The sequence below is a fragment of the Pleurodeles waltl genome, chromosome 4_1, assembly GCF_031143425.1.
Source record: "Pleurodeles waltl isolate 20211129_DDA chromosome 4_1, aPleWal1.hap1.20221129, whole genome shotgun sequence".
Taxonomy (NCBI): Eukaryota; Metazoa; Chordata; class Amphibia; order Caudata; family Salamandridae; genus Pleurodeles; species Pleurodeles waltl.
The window spans coordinates 270,968,357-270,994,713 of NC_090442.1; the positions used below are offsets into that span (position 1 = coordinate 270,968,357).

The 26,357-nt window shown below is 44.2% G+C and overlaps 1 protein-coding gene across 3 annotated transcripts in view; it reads right to left on the reverse strand.

Moving 5' to 3' along the window:
• The window catches only part of LOC138287664 (patatin-like phospholipase domain-containing protein 2), a 159,732-nt gene that overhangs the window by 104,924 nt on the left and 28,451 nt on the right, over positions 1 to 26,357 (reverse strand). For 2 of the 3 annotated variants that reach the window (XM_069228291.1, XM_069228289.1), the window contains exon 1: positions 9,158 to 9,562. The exons of the other annotated variant lie outside the window; for it this stretch is intronic. In XM_069228291.1, coding sequence (XP_069084392.1) covers positions 9,158 to 9,344 — 187 coding nt within the window. In that variant the 5' untranslated portion in view covers positions 9,345 to 9,562. Of the gene's footprint in view, positions 1 to 9,157; positions 9,563 to 26,357 lie in introns of those variants that run through there. 3 annotated transcript variants of the gene reach the window in all.

Consider the following 26,357-nt stretch of genomic DNA (forward strand, 5'->3'; position numbering starts at 1 on the left):
CCACGGCAATGCGTGCCTTAACCACAATCTGTAACTGCTTACAGAGTATTGCTTGCTATGTAGTGCGTCGGAGTAATTTTTCAAGTTTTTTAATGAATTTATTTCTGATATCTTTTAGTCTATCACTCATTACCAGCTGCTTCAGGGCACCAAAGGGCATAGGGAACAAAACAAACCTTCGGCAAAAAAACGTATCAGGTAACCTTTTGCATATAAAATAAGGCAGGATTCCAATGACTTAAGATGCTTTCGACTCCTCCTGAAATGTGTAGGTTTTGCTGAATTTTCACTGCTGAGCTCAGCATGCATTAGGCCTGTGGTCCTAGAGCATCTTATGTCTTGCCTTTGTAGAAAGGCAGAAGTGGAGATTATGGCTTGTGCTGCATATTTCAGGTTGCTAGTTGGGCAGCAATTCATTGTCATTACAAATATTGCAGTATCAGCTTCTTTTCAGCTGGGCCATCATCCTAAAGGAAACCATCTGGTGCACCGCCACCAACTACGATCCAACACATCTCATGGAACACTTCAACCTCTGAATACAGACCAACACTAAGACCACGATAAGAGGCACCCACGCTCACAGATCCCCGGGGCCCAGACCAGCCTTCTGCGATGCCATCTCCAATCTCATTGCCCCCACCCAGCCATCGACTCCCACCATTATGTCCTTCTTGGCGACCTCAACACTGGCCTCACCCAACTGGTCACCATCCCCACACACAAAGCTGGACACACTCTTTACCCTATCTTCACCTCCACTGACAGAATCAAAACCACCCATGTCACAGAGCACACCTGGACTGACCACGCCAATGTACACTTCACCATCAACAACCGAGAGTCAATGGACACATGCCCTCACAGCACCACACAACTCAAAACTTCAGCGGACCTTGACCAGGACATCCAGACCTTCTCAACCCAGATAACCAAGAACGCCAGAACAGTTGCCCCACTGAAACCAGCAAAAGCCAACAAAACCCCAACACAAGCCAGCTGGTACACCCCTGAGCTCAAACCAACCAAACGCAACTGCTACTGACTCAAGAAGCAATGGCGCGTCACCATGGGCCCCTCGGACAGAGCCACTCACAAAGCAGCCCTTAGCAACTACCACCGGCACATGAAGCAAGTTAAGAGATAAGCCATCACTGCTCGCATCGACTCCACGCCCAACCACACAAAGGAACTCTTCAAAAAAAGTCCGGAGTTTTCCAACTCAACAGCCAGAGAAAACACCATCCACCGCTCACAAGAGCTCTGCGACACCCTCTCTGGCCACTTTGACAGCAAGTTAGCTAACATCTACAACTTTGGCCCCCAACCTACCACCCTCAGCCTCGACAACCTCAACCAGCAAACATCAGCCATGCGATCACCACCTGGTCTCCGCTCACCACGCAGACCACCACAGCCATCATATTGTCCATCCAATCCGGGGGGCCCACCGACAGTTGCCCACTTCAACCTCTGAACCAACCCAACGTAATTCCCCAGCATCATCAATACCTCCATTTCCACAGCAACTTTCCCGGACAGATGGAAACATGCAGATGTCAGACCCCTCCTAAAGAAACCCTCCACTGACCCTACCGACCTCAAAAATTACAGATTGATCTCCCTGCTCCCCTACCCAGCCAAAGTACTCGTGAATGCCATCAACCAACAGCTCATCGAATACCTGGAACAAAACCACCTACTTGGTGCCTCACAATCAGGATTCCGGGCCAACCACAGCAATGAGACTGTGCTGACTGCCACCCCAGGTGACTTCATAACTCTCCTTGACAGTGGAGAAAGTGTGGCCCTCATCCTCCTCAACCTCTCTGCTGCGTTTGACTCCATCTCCCACCATACCCTCATCAACAGACTCTACAACCTCTACATAAAACAAAACGCCCTCAAGTGGATCTCATCTTTTCTCACAGGATACACACAGAGCACCCGACTGCCTGCCTTCACCCCCAAGGACATCATATGCATCGTTCCCCAAGGATCATCGCTCAACGCTGCCCTCTTCAACATCTATAAGACCCCCCTCGCAGACGTCGTCAGATCCCACATCCTCAACATAATCTGCTATGCAGAGGACACAACTCATCCTCATGCTCACCAACGTAGCCAATCTGACGAGTGACAACTGCCTTAAACTCAACTCAGACAAAAGAGAGTACTAATCTTCAGTAAGAACACCTCTGCATGGGACCACAGTTGGTGGACAGAACAATTCAGACCAAAACCCACACCGACAGACCATGCATGCATCCTGGGCATCATCCTTGACAACCAACTAACCATGAAACGACAAATCAATGCAGTTGCCTCCTCCTGCTTCCACACCCTTCGCATGCTCCCAAGATTTTGCAGATGGATCCCAATCAACACCAGAAAGAGCGTCATGCAGGTCCTTGTCACCAGCCACCTCGACTACAGCAACCCCCTTTATGCCGGAATTTCCACCCATCACCTCAGAAAACTCCAGGCCATGCAGAACACCGCAGCTAGACTCATCCTGGGCCTCCCCAAACATGCCCCTCCCCCACCTCAGAAACCTCCACTGGCTCCCCAGCCAGAAGAGATGTCAATACAAGCTCCTCACGCACAGAAAGCCCTACACGACCAATGACCACCCTACAACAACAATACTGAACTTCCACCTTCCCACAAGAAACCTGCGCTCTGCCTCACCCTCGCACACACACACCCGCATCCGCCACAGCTGAGCTGCTCCTTCTCTTTCATCGCTGCCAAGTACTGGAACGATCTGCCCGTCCACCTCCAAACATCACCCTCCCTGGTGGACTTTGGAAAGAAACTCAAGATCTGGCTTTTTGGCGGAAACAGCACCCTCAGTGCCCAGATACCCCTAAGAGGTGATAGTGCTGTGCTACACAAATGCAGATTGATTGATTTTTCCTCCCAGCTCATGAAAGGTAAATCCAGGTGAACGGGGGTGGTCGCATAGGTGAAATTGATCATTAATAAGACTTAAAAACTTGAGAGGCACATTGGCGGCCCTGTTTGGGTGGACTTAACTCTTCTTAATATATCAGCCATGCTTTCTCTCACATGTGTGTGCCAGCAGGCATAAAACAGCTAGGGTTGTACAACACAGAGGATTGGTTGCCAGCATGCAATACCAGTGTGCAACCTCAGCAAGGACCATGCCTCTCTCTAGTTTTGGTTATGGGTTTTATTCTTAGTCCAGGCTGCTTTTGATGAGTGATATAGCATGGTTAGCTTTGTTGAATGTGTGGGCAAGCTAGCAGTTGAGCCATGAGGCTCTTGAGAAGTGAAGATGGGGAGGACCAGTAGGTCTAGGATGGCAAAACGTGACAGGCTAACACAGACTACGGAGCTGGCAAGCTATTACAGATAAGTCCAGAAAAAGGATGTGTGGTTAGGTCAAAGAAGAAGGTTGAAGGAGCACCAACAGGTCATGGAAAGGATGATCAGCAGGTCCAGAATGGAGGTGGACCCACGGTACTCTATAAGGACCAATGAGTCCAGTAAGTCAAAAGAGAGGCAGGGTAAAGTTGGGTTCAAGTCAACAGTATGTAAGAAATATGGAACGGGGTCAGTTAAGCTTAAGAGCTTTGTACTTTAAGTGGACAGGTTTAAGAATATAGATTTGCTGGTTGTAATAGTTTTTAATATTGTATTATGTTAGAGATTTGTTTGGCGCTGCATTGCAATTAGTGTGGCCTTGCATGCGACAATCGGGTGGGTATAGCAACGTCCGGAACATCAATCTAGTCCATTAAATAACCATTTCACAAACTACATAGTAATTTACAGTTGATTGCTCTGTTTCACCCAATGAAACTGCTGCTCTCCCCTTTTACATACCACAAAATAGATCTTATTTCAAACAATGTTCTGTAGCTGTGTAAGAATAATAAACGCGAGTTTATATATATGATTTCAAAGCAGAGAGTGACTTGAACTTTACACACGGACTATAAACACTTCTGAGGAACGCCCTTTGCCCAGTGGCGTTACGAAACTTGAGCCCCCCGCCTCGTGCAAAGTACATCGAGGGCCCACCTGTGGAGGCACTCAAACTCTCAGGTCATTATGCTATGCGGAGGGGGCCCCAGGACCTAGCACCCTACACCTCCCTTCACCGCAGGGGCTGCGGGGGGCTTCGTTAAGTCACTGCCTGTGCCCTAGACAGTTGCATCTCAACACAACAAAACGTAGACGCTCATTAATGAGCGCAAACGAATTCTTTATGCCAGTACCTTCCCGCAGACACTTACACACGGAAAAACCTCTAACTGCACATCGTTAAATGTTCATTGAATTTTTTGGGGGTGGGAAATAGTCTATTATTGAATGAGACGTGCATCTATCGCATTTTTATACTTTACACGCATGAACATGCACTGTAAGGCACAGACGATGGTTTTTAGATTACCAATGATCAACTCACTAACTGTCCAAGAGAAAAACAAGACACATGCCACTGGCCTTTGACCACAGATTACCAATCACGATTGCTCCAAGGAATGCGGGCTGAACGTTCCCGGCTTCGAATTTCTAGGAAAAGCTTTTCAGACATCCATTAGGCAGCAAGTTCACAGATCATACTTAGAGCGCATTCCACTCGGATGGCCTGTCTGAAACGAGTGGCGATTCCCTTAGCAACATGAAAACAGAATTGATCTAAAAACATGCCTCTCTACTCAGGCAAAGCATCATATTCGAACAAACGGCTATACATGTTTTTTTTTGTGAAAAAGGTTAGTTTCATATTTAAACTTCACATTATCATGTTAATGAAAGATTACTCTGTACCGTACACTAGAAAATTACCATTAACCTAGCCAAATAACATTATTGAACAAACCCTCTCCTCCAGCTATGTGGTCTCCAAATTAGGACACTGATGGTGGGTGTATTAGTAGCAGGTACTATGGTTTGCTGTATACCTACAAACACATTCCTAGCGGATACGGTTATACAAAAAGAGAAAGCTCACGGTTGCCATGCATCAATGGCACATACATACAGTTATACCCACTGCTTTAAATGGAAAAATTAAAGTGCAGGTACTCTGTGCCAGAGTGCCTGCTTGTGTCTGAGAAGTTCTGGTACTCTCCAATTAAAAGTATTGCGTTTTTCTTGAGATGTGCTGGTACTCTCCCTCTCAAAATAAACAAGCATTTGCAATGCAACGGGTCTCGCATTTGCTCATGTAAGAGCTGATAACGTTGTAAACTCCTAGCCCGACTTTTCACCTATCGGCAAAAGTGCATTTATGTACATAACCCAAAAAAGTGCAATTAAGTATGTAAAGCGCTCGACTTCTGCCAAGCGAAATCGCGCTAGTAAATTAGAGAAAAAGTAGTCCACGAGCCGGACAGAAAACAGCGAGCCTCGCATGTTTTCTGTACTTGGTTGCTGCGCTCAAGGAGGGCTAGCCACCAGAAAAGGCATGACGTATGCATGCCTCGGACTAATGAAAGCAAGCAGATTTTATTAGGCAAGCCCACGAACCAATGAAAAACACTGACATGACGCTGACAGGGCTCCGAGCACTTTTCTAAACCCTAAACGCCTCGCTGCGATATGCATGCGCAAGCACATGCAACGCAGGCTCGACCCTAAAAAGTGCCGGTACTCAGTACCGGCCCATTTAAAGCACTGGTTATACCCATTGCTTTAAATGGAATGGAAAATAGTGGGGGCCAGAGGGTCTCTGAAAGGGGCAGAGTCAAAGAGGTGTAACTAGGAATCCTTTCCAAGAGGCACAGCCCCAGTGATGGAGGGCATGGCATAAAACGCATTAACTAAAACCCCGTGCTTCACATAGAATACCACCTGACCAGAATTTGGAAGCCTGTCATGAGTTGTCTTATCGAATCCGGATATATTACTCAGCAATGAACATCTATTGGCTTTGCAACGCTTGTTTGCTGTATCAGAAAATGGGTATCATAGCCTCATGCCATTCGCTTTGCTTCTGAAGTTTCTGACTATTAGGTGACTATTAGAAACATATGCCCGTTTTCTACTGACATCTTCTTGAAATCCCTCATCTGCGCATCTCACACTGTCCTACAATTACAACTGGCACATGCGCAACCACTGATCTGTATGCCATGCAGAAGCCAACGATCTGATGTGCATTTGGGTTATACAGATGTATGCCTCACTGCCACTGTAAGCAACCCCACAGTCTAGTCACAGCTTCAGAGCTCTCAGCCTTGTCATCAAGCCCTATCCACTAACTGAACTCTCCTGCACCTGGGGCCTACTCCGTTAAAAATGTGCACTATTCTAGAGTCATAGGTAGCATGAAAAGAAGAAAAAAAACTACAAACATTTTGGGAAAAGGTGAATACACCTATCGAAAACAAGCAGTAAAGCGTGAAATGTAAAAAGGATTACATCGCTGACATGGAATACCTTAACAGTTTTTACTTTCATTGTAGAGAGTCGAGCAGTGTTTTGCCAGTAAATGTAGGTACACTGATCTACAACCGATACAGACCGTTTTAATTACTTCCAGGAGTGAGACCGGCAGGACCCTATCAACTGAAAGTCCTTGGGTACTACATCCACTCAATGGTAACCTCATCATTGGCTTGAAAGGAATGCGAGGATGTTGATCTAGCAGGGCCTGGCTCTCGCTGAATTATACATTTCGACCGGTTCTTGACCTTTGTAGCATATTGCCATTAAATACAAGATCACCGACAACAAGATGACAGCACTTGGTTCCTAATCTTCTCTTTAGCTTTAATTTATTGTGCTTTATCAAACGAGTGTCCGGCTTCACGACTGGCACCGTGTTCTGTACCTATAAAATTCTTTGGACATCCCACTGACTCGATGTCCGATGTCTTCCTCAAAACACGTACACTCAAGATCTGGAACAATGGAGCGACCACAAGAAAGCATAAATTAAAAAGACAGCCGCTATCTGACATTGCATGTGATCGAACAGCCAGATCGATTCCTCTCTCTACCCCTATTGCTCTGGAGAGCTCGAGAGCAGAAGCAGGTCACTGACCGATAGTAACCTTTTCCTCCAGATATCCAGGCCCCGCCCACCTAGTCGCCTCACACCGCTGCCGCCCAATCACAGGCGTTTAAACTCGGACGACCTTCGGAGGCAGCACATTCACTGAATTACACAGGGCCGGAGGCGGAGGAACCACAAATCAGACCGCTTTCGGACCGTCTAAGGACGCACGTATCATTAGCATCTCTCAAAGCCCAGTGCATCGGAGAGTATCAAATCACAACACAAGAAATATTGTCCACGTATCAAACGTGGTCATACTCATTTCAGTCTTGTTAGGAACGAACAAAAAGTATGGCACTCTTCTTGACGAGAAACGGACTTAATCGATGCCACACATCTCTTCGGTGATTATGACTATCTGCGGTTTACAATTTTACAAACGTATTACGTCATTTGTGATGAAGTCTGCTAAAATTGGGAGGTTAAAAGGACTTCTTGAAGTCTCTTGTCTAATGGCAGACAGAATCCGTTGCCTCCAATCACCTGATTTCTAAATCGGAATAACATTTAAGATTCCCTGGATCAGCACCAAGTTGATCTTTGAGATTGTTAAATCTGTTTACCAGAAAGTGAAAATAATGTTAAGAATTATAGAATCTTGTGAGAATAAGAGGTTGCCATTGAGTTAACAGACGAGAGAGAGGGTTTGCTATTGGGGAGGGGAAGAGTACAGTTTCATGGACCAGTTAATCCGGCTTGTTTAGTTTTTTCATTTGCATATTTAGTAATGCATTAAAATGCGTTTGGCTGACTACACAATACAATAAACACATATCTCATGGAGGGTTAAGCACACTCTGGGCACACCTAGCACATGTTAGAGATTTAAGCACTGTGTCGTCTAAGTCATGAAGTAGTCTGAACAGGATGAAGTTTGGCAATAGATAATTTCAGTAGAAACTAACATCTATGAAGATATGGATATTGTAATCACTGTGCCACTGGATTCAAGCTAGCCTGGCTGATCAAGGGTGCTGTCCTGAAGCTGGTACCAAGATGCTTGTTTCCAGGCCAGGGAGGGCCTGCCCTGAAACGGTCCCAATTGAAACAGGGTCATGACTGATTTGCATATGGCTGGGTCCGAACTAGGGTGGCATGGTGAGCAATAGCACAATGGATTAAACCCAGCTCTGTGAATGGGGGCGAGTGTTTAAGAAGTTAAAGCACTCAGCTCATCATCTTTTTTGTTGCTATGATTGAGGGTTAGTCAATTTCATGTTAGGATAAGGTTGAAGGCATCCGAAAAGCACAGAATTGATACAGAATTCTCCCTCTTTTCACCCTCTTTCTGCAGAAGAAATAGACACCAACACTAATATAGATTTGTAGATGGACAAAACACAATTGCATTATTTCTAGGCTTGAGTACGTCAATGAATAAACATGTTGGCTAGAAAAAACATAACGATATGGATAAATAAAGTGGATTTGGGCAACAACATTTGGACCTTGTAGTTGTATGACTAGCTCAAGGGACTTACGGGATGCTGTGGTTTCTCTCACTGGATGAGTGAATTGGTGGCCACCTGCTCTCTTTCGATCAATAGTATTTCAATTAATAAGGACAAGGGATGACTATAACAGAAAAGTGTGCGCCTGCATTGGCCTAGCCGCCACCACCAGCGTTGAGCAACAATCATACCAGGATAGCTGATATCCGACATCATGGGAGGTCCTAGCCACCTAAGCGCACCGTCAAGTCTGCAGTGACTTAACTGTAGCAAAAGTCTGGTCCGCATGCATTACACACCCTATGCTTTCCATGAGGTAACACCCTAAATATACCCCAATAATGCGCAGCAAGCTGGCTAGCCTGTTGCCTGACCGAATACATGGGTACAACACCAGTGTTATGAAAGGCTACCAATTACTTCAAAATAATACACAAAACGTTGCTGCCAGAATAATAGTGGTAATGCAGGCATCATATTAGTAAAGGTCCAGCGATCCTACCAACCAGTAATGTAGGACTTAGACACTGACAAAGCATTTATTTTATTCACTGTCAGCGCTGGTATGCCACAACGGCATCTCTGGAACCGACACTAGTAATGCATAAAATACATACACGTGGGTAAAGCAAGCCTCGCACAAGTAAGCAGCCCTGTTCGATCTTACCCAGGCAAGCACCGCACGCCAGAGCAGCCGCGTTCAGCGCCCCGGCGGATGCCCCGTAGATGCGAGTGGCCCCGGAGATGAGATGCGGGGCACGCTCCTGCAGGCAGCTGGACACCCCGACGTGGTACACCCCCAGGAAGCCGCAGCCAGCGAAGGACAGGTTCCATTCGCGCCCCGCAGTGAACATGGTCGGGACGGGGTGGACTGAGGATCACAAGAAGAGGGATGGTCGAGGAGGAGACGGGAAGGTAAAGGGAAGCCGGGACAGCAGGGAAGGTTCACTTGTTGCTCATTGCGGCGGAGGGCAGGCAAGCCAGCTGCGCCCCTGTGAATGAATGGACTCTTAGGGAGCCAGCGCGCGCTGACAGCACCCTTCTTAAGGAACAACCGGCCTCGCCTGCCCGCCTCTCGCCCCGCCTACGACACACATAAGCCACGCCTCCACCCCAATGTTGACAGCGTCGCTTTGTGCCAGCCAATCCCGCGCCTCTTCCAAACCAAACACGCCCCTGTCTGCTAAATGACAGTTGCGTGACGTCACGCGGTAGCTCAGGAGTTAAACGGAAGGATTCTGAAATTTTGTAATTCAGAAGCCTGATATTTTTAGAGATTCCACAAACATTGTTTCAATTAAATCCACGGAAAACGGCCTAGGTTTTACTTGTTTTACCCCAGCCGTTGGCTGAACGTTCGGAGAAGGCATACGCCAGTATTCGCAACAGACTGTTGTCGCAGTTTCCCAGACCACCGAAATATCCTGGTCTCTACAAATACCCAAGTGTTGTTACGCAAGTTGGCAAGTAGAAATACGCAAACGTCAGTAGATTAAGAGAGGTTTTATTATAAATTGAATGGATACATAAATGACCTCAACAGACTAGTTAGATGTTTAGCCTTGGACTATCTGTCTCAACTGCCCTTTAGAGAACCCTTATAATCCTAACATTCCATGATGTCATTGTGTAACCTGACAAGCAGGATACCACACATCTCTCTTCTTTTAAAACACAACAAAGTAATGCCTTTCACCTTAAGAAACACATTGAAAACATACACTCCAAAAACACCAGAGTGCAACATTTCACATCATCATCAAATAGTCCAGGTAAAAAGGACACCACAATCCGGTAGTATGACCACCACCAAACTACACCAGTTGGCCAGATGAGCATAACTCACTACAACCAAGGAGACAACAAAAACATAGAAACAGGTATGTGGTATATTTCAAACTAGACACTCATCGCCTGGAGGAGAATCTCGTGTTTTAGGAATGGGAATCTTTCTCCCCATGAACTCATCCCCTGTAAGGGTATCCAGTGTTTTACCAAACAGTATCTTTCATCCCACACTCTCACCCATGTAAGGGCATCTAGCGTTTTTGCAGCAGGTATCTTTCAACCCACACACTCATCCCCTGTAAGGTCATCCATTGCTTTAGCAACAGGTATCTTTCAACCCACACACACATGCATCTAGGCACACAAGGGCATCTAGTGTTTTTGCAAAAGGTATCTGCACTCCATGCACACATATCCTTTGTAAGGGCTCCTTGTGTTTTAGCAGTGGGAAACATTTCCCCGCCACAGTCATCCCCCGTAATGGAATCTTGTGTGAAACAGGATTCAACAGAACCCAAGCACCCACCATGCCACTGAGGGAGAATCATGCGAAACAGGGTTCAACACAACCCAAGCACCTCCTGACCACTTAGGGCGATTCACATGAAAAAGGGTTCAAATCAACTCTAGCTAACAGTTACACATCAACAATATTCTCACAAACTGAGAACAAACAGAAAATAGGGCACAACACAATACTTTCAACATACCAATATAACTGGGTACTAACATCCAATGTGAAACAGGGAAGAGACCCCACGCAAAACTGAATACAAGTAACGTTAAACGTAAGTGCATTATGCACACCCCTGTACTACAATAAAAACATTCACTAATTACCTTGAAAATCCTACACCCATTGCACTGTGAACAAACTATAAACATGAACATGCCAACTGCAATGGATGATGTCAAATGAGTTATAAAACCACCCCAACACTAAATCGCACTCATTCACAAAAATATGTGCCTTTAGGGTTATGAAAATGATTAAATGATAAATAACATCAAAATATTATCTTAAGCTATGTATAGGCTTGAGAGATGACACGTTGAACCTCTTCAGAAATGCCCAGCCCATATCAGCACTTCTGAAAGAAAACACAGGACATTAAATGGTTCAATAGTGCAAAGAACACATTCTGACATATATACTTTCGAATCACCTTATATATTCAAATTGTTAATAAAACAGAAAGACAAAACATGTTTGCTGGCAGCTTCTTCTTGACAATGGTGATGCTTTGATACAATTGGATCGACTCGCCATCAAACAAGCCCCAGAAAAATCTTTCATAAGGAGCACAGTGAGAAGTCAGTGCTGCTCAACCCCTTCTGATAAATGTAGTGTGGAATCCGGTAAGTTGTATAGCAGCTTGGTAGAAGTCAAACACCATCAGTGGGAAAAGAAAAAAAAATGATATCCAACACCTTATCCCTGGATGATGCAGTTAGCACAGAGTGAAAGTGAAAACAAAATAGCAGAAATGTTTTCTTTCACATTTTATTTGTGCCAAACTAGCTTCATGAGCTACCATAGCCAAAGCACACAATGCTTCGAAGACCATAAATAAGACTTATGGATTAGTGCCTGACTAAGATGTGATGTGGTTGAAAACACTTCCTTCTTGCATCTCATCAGAGACGCAATCTAACAGCCAGCACTTGGTGAGGAAAGAAGAGAGTTTACGCACTGATGATAGAGTAAGCGCTCACTTTGGAAATGCAGTCTTGCAGAGTCAACTCGAACTTTAGTATATGAAATGACGAACTGCCAACTGCCCACTACAGAGGTTCCTCAAGGTGCTCTCCGAGTGCAATCTCCAAGAGATATTTTACTGCCAGACGGGTAACACAGCTGTAGCACACCATGGGGTTCTGAAATGGTACTCAGCTCTGTCACAAGCTTCTTATGGGCTTTATCACACAGCTGAAGCAGATCTTCTAGTTTAAAAAACCTCTCATAGAACACTCACCACTGTGAATTGGCACACAGCAGTGTTATCTTGGGCAGAATTCCTCTAGGGAAAAAGCGCTCATTGAAGCCACTTCCCACTGAATATGAAGGTAGCTTTGATGTAACCTTACATGTGATCTTGGGCACATTTCTCACTGGAAGTCTCTCACAAGAATAGTTTCCAGTTCAGCATTTTAGTGATAGCGAAGCCTTTCAGGGTATTGGAGTGACATTATTCTACCCTCCTAGCAACCAAGGACCATAATGTAAATGTCACTCCCAAAAGCAGGTTTTCTCTTTTTGCAGGGCTACTTAATTATCATAGGCCTGCCAGTCAGAAAGGCACTGGCGGGGGTCATAATTAAAAAAGCAGCATCCCTTTTTTAAGTTATGAAGAGTAGGTTCTTTTCTCTTACCCTCCAAATCTATGTACCAGAGATCTGGTTTACACATTGCTCGGTTATTCAAATCTTGTCACCAGTGTTATGACGCAAGTTGGCATGTAGAAATATGCAGATGCCAGTAGATTAAGAGAGGGTTTATTGTAAGTAGAATGGATACATAAATGACACCAGCAGGGACAGATGTAGTTAGATGTTCAGCCCTGGTCTTTCTGGCTCAACTGCCCTTCAGAGGACCCTCAAAACCCTAACATTCCATGATGTAATTGTGTAACCTGACAAGCAGGATACCACAAAATCTAACTCAATATTTTTCAAACTCGTCTTTTAAGTTTCTAAACCAAATAATCTGAAATTTCTACGTGTTCATGTCAAATACAGTTTGGAACCAAAAACATATGTTTATTTCTCTGTGAAGCCAATGTTTTCTGGCGTTAAAAGCCTGAAATACTTGTTTTTGTAGTTTTGCATAGCGCAAACCCAACCCAAAGGTATTGGACTGCCTTACATGAGCACCAGTTACATTACACAAGGACACATACATTATTTTTTGGCACAAGGAGATTAAGGTGGTCATTCTGACCCTGGCGGTCTTTGACCGCCAGGGCGGAGGACCGCGGGAGCACCGCCGACAGGCCGGCGGTGCTCCAATGGGGATTCCGACTGCGGCGGTAAAGCCGCGGTCGGACCGGCACCACTGGCGGGGTCCCGCCAGTGTACCGCGGCCCCATTGAATCCTCCGCGGCGGCGCAGCTTGCTGCACCGCCGCGGGGATTCCGACCCCCCCTACCGTCATCCAGATCCCGGCGGTCGGACCGCCGAGATCCGGATGGCGGTAGGGGGGGTCGCGGGGCCCCTGGGGGCCCCTGCAGTGCCCATGCCACTGGCATGGGCATTGCAGGGGCCCCCGTAAGAGGGCCCCTACATGTATTTCACTGTCTGCTGCGCAGACAGTGAAATACGCGACGGGTGCAACTGCACCCGTCGCACAGCTTCCACTCCGCCGGCTCGATTCCGAGCCGGCTTCATCGTGGAAGCCTCTTTCCCGCTGGGCTGGCTGGCGGTCTGAAGGCGACCGCCCGCCAGCCCAGCGGGAAAGTCAGAATTACCGCCGCGGTCTTTCGACCGCGGAACGGTAACCTGACGGCGGGACTTTGGCGGGCGGCCTCCGCCGCCCGCCAAGGTCAGAATGAGGGCCTAAGTGATTTGCCCAGAATCACAGGAGGTTGAGAAGACACACAAGACATGAACCTGGTTCCCCAGCTCCAAAATCAACAAACTCTGGCCAGTAAGCCACATCCTTGCCTGAGTCAGTGAAAGTGCTGCATGTGGTCTCGCTTCATGATATGTTGTAAGAAGAGACCTGAAGCCTTCCCACTGCTTACCATGCATTGCTTGTTTAGTATCATTCTTTTCTGCCTCCTAATTGGGAAGCCCATGGCTGCTTCACTACCTCTTTCTTTCTCTGGAGCATGGACCAAGCACAGCTTGCTCCAACTTGCCTAGGGTCCGTCTACTGCAGCACTGTAATTGAGTACTATTTTTTTGTGTTGCTTTTTCAGTTTTTTTAATGTTCATTGTTAGTAGTTGGCTCACTGCCAAGAGCCTGTGAGTTTTAGTTTCAAGGAGAAAATCAGATGCGAACTAGCCATAGCCAATATTCTGAAGGAGTTCACATCTTTTCAGTATTAAAATGAATTAACTTTTCAACTAAGGAAAGTTTTTACATCATAACTCGAACATGGTTGTCATAAAATTTAAACTAACAAGCTTAGAGACAGCTCATAACATTACTTGTACTTTGCTGCCAGCCTTTATTGCTACTTAGTCCATTTCGATCAATAAACATGAAGTAGATGGCCCTTCACTTGAATTTCAGGCTGGCCAGATTTCTCTTACAAAATGACGATTGCAGCTACTCTGTTTAAGATTACAATTGCTAATTGATTAGGCCGATCCAGAGAACCCAGAAGGGATCTCCACTTAGCAATGTCTTGCTTACCTACCCCCCTTGTAATGGTTTAGACGAAGGAACTCTTTTTTTTTTTTAGCAAAAGAACAGCCTCTGAGGTATTCATTTTTATAGAAAATCAATTAGTGTTTCACATTGAATGGAATAAATACCAAAAACCTGTACATTTTCTAAACATTAAAAATAAAGTGGCTTAGTATTCCTTCTCTATCCTTTCCATAAGATAACAAGATTTTTTTTTTTAAAGATAACACAGACCAATTGCCTTGTGGCTGAATGTAGCCACCAAATTGTAACTGATGCTTTTCGTTCTCTGGTACAACGGGCACTGTGGAAACAAAAATACTGCTTGCATCTTACAGGAAGATAATTTATGCTCTTTGCAGGAAGTAAAAATGATCGCTCACAGCGTGCCTCTGATGCATATAATATGACTCATTCTGTTATGCCCATGCTTTTTTAGGTCTCACCTGATATTGTGTACAGAGGGCTTGGAGCCCGCCCATTACTTCCTCTTTGTTGGTTTTATTAAAATTCTTATTTTCTGCCTCCCGATTGGGCAGTGTGTGCTGGATTCACTTCTTATAACCTCCTCAGGAGCTGGACCAAGTACAGGTGGCTTCGTCTCGATTAGGATCCTTCCACTGCTAGCACTGTGAATGAGGTACTATTTTTGGTATTGCTGCTTTTTAGAAAAATATTTTTCCTGTTCTGTTGCTTCTTTCCTCCCACTAGACTCCTCTTGTCCTTGTTGCTTCTTCCCTCCAACCCCCACTCTCTCATAGTCCTGGTTACTTCTTCCTTCTCACCCACTGTTATCCATGTTGCCACTTCCCTAACGCCCCACCCTTCTGTTTGTGTTGTCTCTTTCCCTCCTACCCCCCACCCTCCTATTGTGTGTGTTGCAACCCTCCTGCAACAAGAAAATAAGCAGTATGATGCAGCCAGTGCTGGCCTCGCCATAGCATCTTGTTTACCTTCTAGCATCATAGCACTTTATTTTTTTAAACTGTTATAGCACTTGTTTTCTTAACATTTAGCCATACCGTACAGGAGCCACGCTGCTGTACAACATGTCTAAAAGACATTGGCAAAGGCAATAGCTCTCAGATAGACAAGGCCTGTTAGCTTTGCCAATCCTTGTTTCAGTGGGTATGCAGAACTCTCCTTGGCTCTAGTCCATTTGTTGTGAAAATGACCCCCCTTTTAAGATGGGGGACACATTTTCCCCCTCAGCTGGCAGGTGCAAAGCCGTTCGGGCTTTTTAGGTCTAGAGAAACACACTTTTATTTATTTAGTGCCTTGTGTGCTTCAATGAACTAGAGATAGACTGTTCCAGTGAAATACACTTCTTTAATTGGTATTCACATATTGCAGAAGCATGGGCATAGGAACCGTGGGGGATGCAGGGGATTTATCCCCCCCCCAGATTTTGGAGGTGAAGGGATACGGGGGACAAAAGGGAAGGGGCACGGGGACAAATTACCTTAATGTTCGAGACAGTGATGCAGTCTCTGTTTCAACTCCATTCATTTGTCAGTGCATTAAAAGCATGAGAACTAAAAACGAATGAAGGTTAAACCGGGCTGCTGATTTTTCTCTGAATCTAAGCTCAAAATCCCTGTTTCTGGGGCAGTTGCAGCTTCCCTGACACTAAGGATTCTTATTTGATCTTTGAGCTGGACTCCAGTATTTCACAGGTCATTCAAAGGCCTTTCAAATGTAGTGGAGGCTTTGTTTTTATTAAATTGCTTTGTGTGCCCCCTTCAGTGTCACCCACTCTTCAGCTCACTTGCAAGGTGTCATTTAAGCGCTTGGTGGGGATGGATAAACAGGGGTGAATGGCTCCATTAGCATAGGTTTCCCCATTCACAAATACACTGCAGTAGTACCTTGTCACACTCTAAAGTACTACAAAGGAGATGTTATACAAGTTTCCTTTAAAATATAAATGATCAACACAGTTACATTGTACTGTGACACTTGTGTTTCTATAGAGCTTTTCTATTCCTTGTGAGTCCAAAGGTGCTATAACATAAATATTCAACAGAATATAAATGTCAATGTCTTTTTTAAAATTTTCTTAGCACCTTGAATGATAGCGTAAGACACTATTTATTCAGAATCTTTAATGAAAAAAGTTATATTCTGTCATCAGGTTCAATACTGATTTTATTTAATGGCCCAGCCCTCCATGTCCATCCACTCTTCTCCTTCCAGGTAATAGTTGCATGTAGCAAAGTATATTATGAATGTTATAGGCCCTGTTAGACTGTAAAGTGCATGTCGTATTTTCCTTCTATGGAAGATGCTTTGAGAGGGATTAGATGAACGTATAGGCCTTTTAACTGCATGAAACACTGGTTTTGCACAGCTGAAGGTCATTACCCTTTAACTCATACCAAAATAGCCCAAAAATAGGCCACAAGGCACTCAGACACTTCCATCTATATATTAGAATCAGTCGAGAGCAACCTATCCTTTTCACCTCAAATTCACAAAAAAGAACAGCGAATCCACACGGTAGGGCCACAACTCTGATCACCATATATAACATATGTGCAACCTTTGTGCGTTAAGCCTGTAGTAATGAGGTGAAACCTTTGCCCCTACAGTATTAGGATTGTAAAAATGGCAATATAATGAAGTAATACAATCACAACAAGTGTCACATTATGCAGCACAATTTGCTTTTTATTGCTGCACAATTTGGTCAATGCGGTCACATAATTTGGTCCTCCCTGGTCTGTGGGCAATCCATTGTTCTGAGAGTAAACCTCAGCTGGATAATATGGAGGTGGGCGAGCTAACAGATTAACAGGAAGAGCCAAGCCAGTGCGGAGCAAAGGGCCTGGCTCACATCTTAGAGCCCGTACATGAGTCAAGTCATGGAAATATTTGGTATGTAAATCATACAACAAACATCTCATAAAATAAGATAAAGTCTCTTCAAAATTGTTTATTTTTTTAAGATTAAGCCTTGACAATAACGGAGCATTTTAGCACTCCACTGGGAAGTACTTGTTAAAAGTGATAGTTTTCCCCCACTGGTATTCTGAACTCACATATTTGAATGTGCTCTCATTGGCAATAACAAAGGAAAAATAGTTTTGGTGAAATAAAATATTTGCCTAAGATCACACAATTTAACTGGGCAAGCTGTGATTAATGCAACTTTTCCGGTTTCACTTTGTACAAATGGGTATTTATATGTTCATCCTTATGTTAAAGCTTTATTTTGACCTCTTAGTGCATTTTTCTGCAGTTTTTGAAATATAATGCAACCTCAACCCGAAGGTATTGAAGTGCTTTATATGAGCACCAGTTACTTTATAGAAGATCACATGCATTGTTTACGGGCATGGGAAGTTTAAGTGATTGGCCCAGAATCACAGAATGTTGAGCCAGTGCAAGACTTGAACCTAGTTCTGCAGTTCCACATTCAGCAGCTCTGACTGTAACGCCACATCCTGGATAGAGGGAGGGGGCAGGCAGAAGTCAATGCTCAGCTTGGTATGTGGTCGAGGTCCCAACAGGACCTCAAGCTGAGCCAGAGCCAGGCTTCCAGCTCAAGGCTGGCTTGAGCTTTCAGTGCTGCACCCACCTCTAACTTCCATACAATCCATGGTTTTTGGTGCAAAGCCTTATTTACTTTAAAAAAAAAAGTAGATAAGACCCATGACAAACATTAACACCTCCTCGAGGCAGGCATAAAGAATGAGTTCAATTTATTTTCTCTAAACTTTTGAAACTTTATATATGTACAGCACTTTACAGAATACATTAAGTGGTCAAAATATTAAACTAGGTTAAAGTATTGTATTTGTACAGAAGGGTACGCTTACACTATTAAAACCTATGCTTGACATCAAACACACACTCCTGTACACTAAAGTGCATGGCTTTGTGCACTGGCACAAGGCAGACACATGTGTGGCAGTGCAGGGAGAGATAAAACTGGCGTCATATCTCTCTTACACCATGAAGCTTCAAATGATTCTATGAATTAAAGCCTGTACTGGCTCCAAAGGAGACCTTGGATTTGCTTATTAACCAAGGATCATCCACATTCATCTCATTTGGCATATTTTACTTTATTGAATTTCTGTGAGCATCTCACAAGCCAGTGCCACATTTCTCATAGTTTCAAGCATGTCACGACATAGGGCAAGCATTACATGTTTGTATGACCCATCTCTCACACACACTTGCGAACATATTATTTACGCACACACACACATACACTCTGCATCTGTTTTTTTAATGCATTTCTCATACGGCTTTTCACATTTGTAAAGCTTCTATCTCCAAAACACACACACCAAGCATCTTATTTTGCAAGCTTCTCATACATAAGGCATATTTCATGTCATGTTTATCTGCATCTTCAGCTTTTCAGTTTGTGACCACCCTACACTCATGGCATCCATCTGCACTACATCTTACAGCAGATTTGACAGCAAAGGTTTAAAGTTTTTTTGTTGTGTTGTATCTTTTGTGCTGCATTGAGTGCATACAATGCCTCAATTTCCACCTTGTGGTCACAGGAGAGCATGCAATACACTTCAGCTGTCTGTGGTTGTATCCTTACTCACCCTCCTGTGCAATGATAAAGCAAATGGAAGCAGAGTTATATGTTGAAAATATGATTGACCATGAACACACCATTGTTTAGTGGGGAGGCTAGGGATAATAATCAATTCTGATAGTTCCACATCCCCCACAGCACTGCAGTTATGGTGAGTTAGGTCCTGAGGAAAATACCCAGAGATTGCCCTTTTGGACAAATGCCACTGTTGGGAGTCTTATGCAGATTTTAATGCAGTCCTTGATACTTTTATTAAAAAGGGAGAAGCTGTGATTAGAAATCTTATAGTTTTTTGCTAAAACATACACATAGGACCCCATTTAATGGAGTGGTGCTGTCTGCTAATGCTAGGGAATTGCCAACTGGTGATCTGGTCAAGAATAGTTTAATAGCATTGTTTCTAAGTGCTTTAGTTCTCTGACATGCCTCTTCTAGAGGCCTGGGGTAGAATGTGGCTATTGAATGATGGATACTGTAAAAAATTGGGGGTTTTGATTGAGTGGGGTGAAATCCCTTCTCAAGCAACAACCACTATCTTGGTCAGGGTGAGCCACAGAAGTCACTAAACCAACCTGTGCTTAACCCTCTAGAAGCTCGGCACAAAAGCAGTCAGACTTAACTCAGAGTCACTGTGCTAAGTATTTATGCAGCACTCCAACTGAGTAAAATGAAAACACAACACAAGGCAAGCCCCATATCAATGTAGAAAACAAAGTAAAATGCAATAAATAAAGCAAGACTAACTGACAAAATCCTACCAGTAGAATTGGAGATATGCAATTATATAGGTTTAAGTAAAAATAGCACCAAGAAGCCAAAAGCTCTAACCGTGGCTATCTGGTTGGAAGACCGGGACAAAGTCATACATTCAGACTGATCAAGATGTTGTGTGGGACGGATACAGGGACAAGGTTAATCCCCCTGACAAGGTTACCTCTTCAAAGTCATGCGTGCAGAGTTCTAGGAAGGGCCAGTTGCAGTAGGTCAGTTTGGCAGGTGCATTGAGGCCCCTGGAGCGTGTTGTGTCCCTGTAACCCATAAAAGAAGATCAGCCACCTGACCATTAGAGTCACTCTGGTAGTCCTGGGTTCAAAGAGATGGTCCTTTCTCTTTCAAGCAACAAGGCAGGCCTCAAGAAGCAGGACAGTCTTCTCAAGAACAAGGCTGGCCTGAAGCAACAGGGTAGTCTTCTGAGAAACAAGGCATGCCTCAAGCAGCAAGGCAGTACCCTGGAGTACAAGACAGTCCTTCTGCAGTTTTCCACGGTGCCAGGAGTGTATTGAAGAGTGTCCAGTATCTCTAGCTGGTGCCAAACATTGAAGTAGGAGAACCTTCTAGGCTTCCCCCACATCTGGTTCTGAAATTTTCTTCCTTCCCCTGCCAGTCTCCAAGGGATCTGGGTTGACGATGGACTGCTGACAAGTTATTTGTGAGTGTGCTGAGGCAGCCCCTTCAAAATGTAATTGGGCCAGAGAACAGCTCCGTCCCTCCCACCCTGCTAACACCTAACCACCCTTTGTCTTATTGTCTGGGGAAAATACACAAAAGCCAACTACTTCCAGTCATTTGACCCAGGTCACAGGCACCAAATGATTAGGACAAGAAAATGCCAACTTTCTAAAAGAATTGGGGTTTAAAATCCAACTTTAACATTAAAAATGGGTTTAAATTACAACTCTTTAGACACCAAACTTGACCTTCCTACCTGTTCCCAATTAAAGTTATCACTTATTAAAAGTAATAAGGTAACCCATTGTTATCCTATTGGAGAGGCAAGCCTTGCAGTAGTGAAAAATGAATTTAAGAGTTTTTCACTATCAGGACATGTAAAACATAAAACCACACGGCCAACATTTTAAATACATTCCATCCCACCCTATGGGCTGTTTAGTGGATACCCTAGGGGTGGTGAATTACAAATTAAGGTTTAGGGATGGCAAAAGTTTTATTTTGCCAGGTTGAAATGTCAGCTTAAAAGTACACATGTTGGAAAGGGCTACTTATGTGGGTGGCACAATAAGTGCTGCAGGCCCACTGGTGGCATTTAATTTACAAGCCCTGGGGACATGTAGGGAGATATAAGTAAATAAAATGTTTCAATTAAATGTAATCCAGTTTTACCATGTGCAAAGAAGAAAGCACAATCACCTTACCACTGGTTATCAATTGTAAAGTGCATAGAGTCCTAATAGTAAACAAAAATAGGTTTGGAAAACAGGATGGGCAAAGGCAAAAAGTTTCAAAGTGAGCCTGCATTGAGGGCCAAATACAACAAATACTTATTGGTGTCTCATTGCCTAAGATTCTCCTAAATTCCAATTCACTAAGCCCTTATACAGCTCACTCTTAAACAGTAACAACTGTGGGCACTCAAGGTTTAGTTGAGGTAATAGAGGGACAGTGACTTTCTTACAGCATGATACATTAAATATACACTTTGAAATTCAATGAGTGATTACAGCTTTGTCTTTCAGAAGACCGAAGGCTTATTGTAGAGAATGATGGCATGGATTGAAACCTCAAAAATGGGCAAAGAGACACACACAAGACACCATTGCTCGCTAACAAGAAATTGACCATTTGCTACCCTCAGCTCGGTTAACTGTATTATCATGTATGTTTAAGTACTCTTCAAGGCCAGAACTTGCAGGCATACATTGAAGAAAATGCTTCTAAGAGAGAGAGCTTTTTAAACATAGGTTGAGGGCCTACAACAGGTCATCTTAGTTATTCCACTATCTTCTTTGAGGCTGAGAGACACTTCATTGGACTCTACCGATGGGAAACATTGTTAAGGTCAATTATGTCACAGGAAAGACTGGATAATGCCATATGCAACATGTATAAAGAGATGATGGAATCATTTCACATACAGACAATAGCTAAATAATTTGTCCTCCACACTGAATGGCACGAGAAAATATTTGGCTTTTCAAACAGAAGTTCTTTATTTTATTATAACTGTCTGCAGCAGAAAGAATGGTTTCTGATTAATCCAGTTGTATTTTGAGGTTTATGAATGTCGCTAAGAATATTTTGTTTATTCATCCTTTTTTTCTCTCCCACCCTTGTTGCATAGAGAAGTAAACATAAAGTTTTTTCACATATTTTCTAATTGCTTTCCATAATGTAGTGTAGCCTAAGAGCCTGCCGTAGCGGGCTATACTGGCCATTATAGGCCCACTCTAGTGTAAAAGGCTCGAGCTGAAGTCAGGGCCTTTAACAAGGGAGCAGACTTAATTGCAAGTGCAGCTCAGTAACAAAGGGCTATAAGGTTATTAGAACATTCCGCCACTAAAGGAGAGAATGTTCTAATAAATAAAACAAAGTCCTCATGGAGCCCAAGGGATTGAAACCCCCTCAGGCTAGTGAGGCCTTTGTTCACAGCTTTTGCTGTGAACAAAGTAAATTGGAATGTTGACGCTCTGGGCTTTTAATGGGCAGTAAAAGCCCTGAGCACTCCATTGTCTTCAATGGAGCTGGCAACATTCCAATGTTCTAATATAGCCTTAGAACCCGCCGTAGCGGGCTCTACCGGCTATTAAAGGCCCGCTCCCGAGTTAAATGCCCGAGCCGAAGGCGAGGGCATTTAACAAGGGAAAGGGCCTTTAATAGCCGGTAGAGCCCTCTATGGCGGGTTCTAAGGCTATTAGAACATTCTGCCACTCAGGGCAGAATGTTCTCTTAAAAAAAACAAATTGCTCACGGAGCCCGAGGGGATTAGAATCCCCTCGGGCTCCGTGAGGCTTTGTTCACAGCTGCTGCTGTGAACAAAGCCCATTGGAATGTTGGCGCTGCGGGCTTTTACCGGCCAGTAAAAGCCCGCAGCACTCCATTGTTTTCAATGGAGCTGCCAACTTCCAATGTTCTAATTAACAATAAAGCATATTAACAGACTGTGATGACATGCCCATCTTTCTTGCTATTGCACTTCAGAACTATGTGACTGTATACATGTATCGAAGCCTGCTGTTCTAAAACAGGCACCTTCTATAGGGTCAATCAAAAGTCCCCAAGGCTGTTCCTGTCACCCCAGAAATTTAGGCCCATATTTATACTTTTTTTGCGCCACATTTGTGTTGTTTTTTGATGCAGAATTGGACAAACTTACAATTGTATTTGATAAGTTTGAGCTGCTTTTGCATCAGAAAATGGCACAAATGCAGTGCAAAAAAAAGTATAAATACAGGCCTTTATGTCTCCTACACCCCTGTGCAGAAGTTCCAGACATGAATGAGCCCAACAAACCTGCCAGGCTTTTTTCAGGTTTCCAGAATCCCGAGATGCACGGACCTCAAATGAGGCAAAGATCGATCAAAGCAACAAGCGAAGCATCCAATCCTTTACCTCGATGCTTTACCCTTGCCTTCACACCACCGGTCTCTGTTGTATCACTAAGGAGATGACACGTAGGTAAATCAACCTTTTTATTCGGTCCTGGACAGCCACCAATACCACTCCACCCTACAGGCTGCCTTTTTTAAAATACATTCTTAACTGAACAGAACTCTGTTTTTCATATTTTAATAAGACACATTCGAATGACATAGAAAACTTCCAGTCTCATCAGAATACAATAGAGGCCAACATTACCGCAGTCTCTCCTGCCTGTACTGAAATTACACCACTGTGCAGGAGACACGGAGCACAGAACATTATAGGTCCTGCCTATAAATGGGCAGTCTAAGGATTATTTGGGAAACCCCTTTTTGCACAGCGATTTAAATTATAAAAATTGTGGACAGTAATTACCTCACCCTATAAATAACAAGCCCTAGGCTGTCCCGTTTTACCACGTACCTTGTGCAATCATTATCACCAACCGCTGTGGGGCAGTACCAGGGCCCTAGAAGAGCTCTCAGTCAACCTTGTTTAGCTGTTGGTTGCTTTGAATTAGCCGTTGCCTGTGTCCTGGGGTGTTTTCACACCCCTTAATGGACACCGGCTGCACAGAGCTTCCAAACATGAGGTGGAATGCAACCGTGTAGTGTGTCCAGCTCGTTTTCTTTGCTACCGTGTGATTTCCGCTCATCACTCCGTGACCACATGACGAGAGCTGACATTGTGTCTCGCGGTGGCACCCTTTGAGCTGGCAGATACGAACTGTCCATGAAGTTCTTTACCTCCGCTGACTCTCACTCTTCTCACAGTTAGTTCTGCCACCTAGCTGGTTTTTCTTCACCTGGCCTGTATGTTTAAGTCTATGCTGGTAAAAATATTGAGAAAAGCAGTGACATCGGAGATTTGTTTTGCTTCTGAAGCATAAACCTAGAGGGGCAAAAATGTAAAGAAATCAGTTAAAAAGTATTGGAGAGCCTCTTAAATCGTTTCAGAATGACAACTAGAGCACAGAGATAGTTTTCATGGTACAAAAGAATCCTGACATTTGTACAGGAGTTCTTTTTCACCTGCCAGCTCTTTGCTGTACCAAAATAGCAAAACTTAAACAAGTAAACAAGAGGCCTGTATGGCCTATATTTTTCCCAAGAAAACCACAGAGTAGAAGGAGAGATTAGCTATCAACCCCCTTGGTGAAGGGCTCTGATAAAAGCCCCAAAGAACACTTAATAGTGTCAGTATCTTCTTTCTCAGCTTTCTGGGAGCAAAGAGGTTCAGAGTTGCCACCTCCTCTTACACACCTGATTCTGAGCTGGGTGCCATGCCTATCAGGGACACTGAGGTGGGGTGGGGCACCAGGCCAGCTGTGATCATGCTTCTCGCACACTTCAACCAGCTGAGGTAAGGTAGGGGTCAGTGTTGTATCCAAAAGAAGGGAAAAACAGAGAAGGAATATTCCTGAACACTAAGTTTATTTCCACATCAACACCAACGTCCTCACAGCTCCAAGTACAGCAACTGACTCAGGAGCCGATGAAGTCATCAGAACTCCACGCACCCAGCATTCCATAAAGGTACACTGCCCACCCCCAACAACAAATTACAATTGCACATTTTAAAACACAACAGTCAGGTTGCTCTGGCCTGTTCTTCGCCCAAGCTGGTATTTTTTTTTCTCGCTGTCTTGTCTGTAGTGGTTGTGCCCTAGAGCCAGGTTCTTGTGCAGCAGCAGTAAACTGGGCAACATCAGGCTTTGTATTGTGAATGCAGAACTGCTCAGGAAGGGAGGGGAAAAGCATAACTACAGTGTAATTCCAGGCCAGGTTTTAAACTGGGAGCAGTATTAGGCTTTCCTGTCTTATTGCGAATCAGCCCTATCCAACATGGTAGAAATTACTTGTACCTCCGTTCCACTTTCTGTTCCAGGTAACTTAAAAAGAAAGTTGTAAAAAGAAGGCTGGGCAGAGTACTCCAGGGTTCAAGTGTTGCAATATCTTGTTGCTCACTTTAGCAGTAGCAGCATCCATGGATGATATCATACTAGGCTGTTTCCAGTCCTCCTGACTCCTTGAATTTTGTTTTCTGTGATAATTTTTTCCTCTAAGGAACTAGAGTGTATTTGGTGAATTCCTTACACAGTTTCCTTTTGGGAGTTGAGTCTCCAAAAGTAGTGACAGTCATTTCCTGTCGTATACGGTATATACTGTGTCAACTCCGAGACCTGCCCTTCACTCCCACCACACCTGGGTGGTTCCCACTCCCCTCACATTCATCTTGAGTTGAAAGAAAGATGAATCAACATATTTGTAAGGGACACCTTCACAAATACTTTAGTGTTTGGGGAACGCACTATTTACATTCTGTCTCTGATGCTCTGGAAGTGTTTTAACTCTCTTATGTCCAGGAAGTATTCCAGAAGTTTTGCTGGTCATTGTTCCTGAAGCAACCAGGTTAAGAGCCCAGGGCAGCACAAGGGATGTCCACGCGGCTGCCTCTTTGGGAGGAGATGCTCCTGCAGAAGTAACCCAGCTACTCACCACACTGACGCCACCACGTGGGTTGCTGCATTTCGTAGAATGAACTGACAGTGACACCAGACCGAAAAAGCAATTTGTTACTTTATTATAATTATTAGCATGACCACAATTAACTGATGTATAAAGATGGCTGTACAGTTGGAGGAACAAGAAATCACATCTTCTCCAAAATGCAGTCTGAGTCATTTCCTGCCTCCTTACTTCTTACCCAGGCTTTCCCGAACATGTGCAATATGAATGTCAGTCGAACACTCTAGGTATGTGATAGTTAAAAAATACATAATTT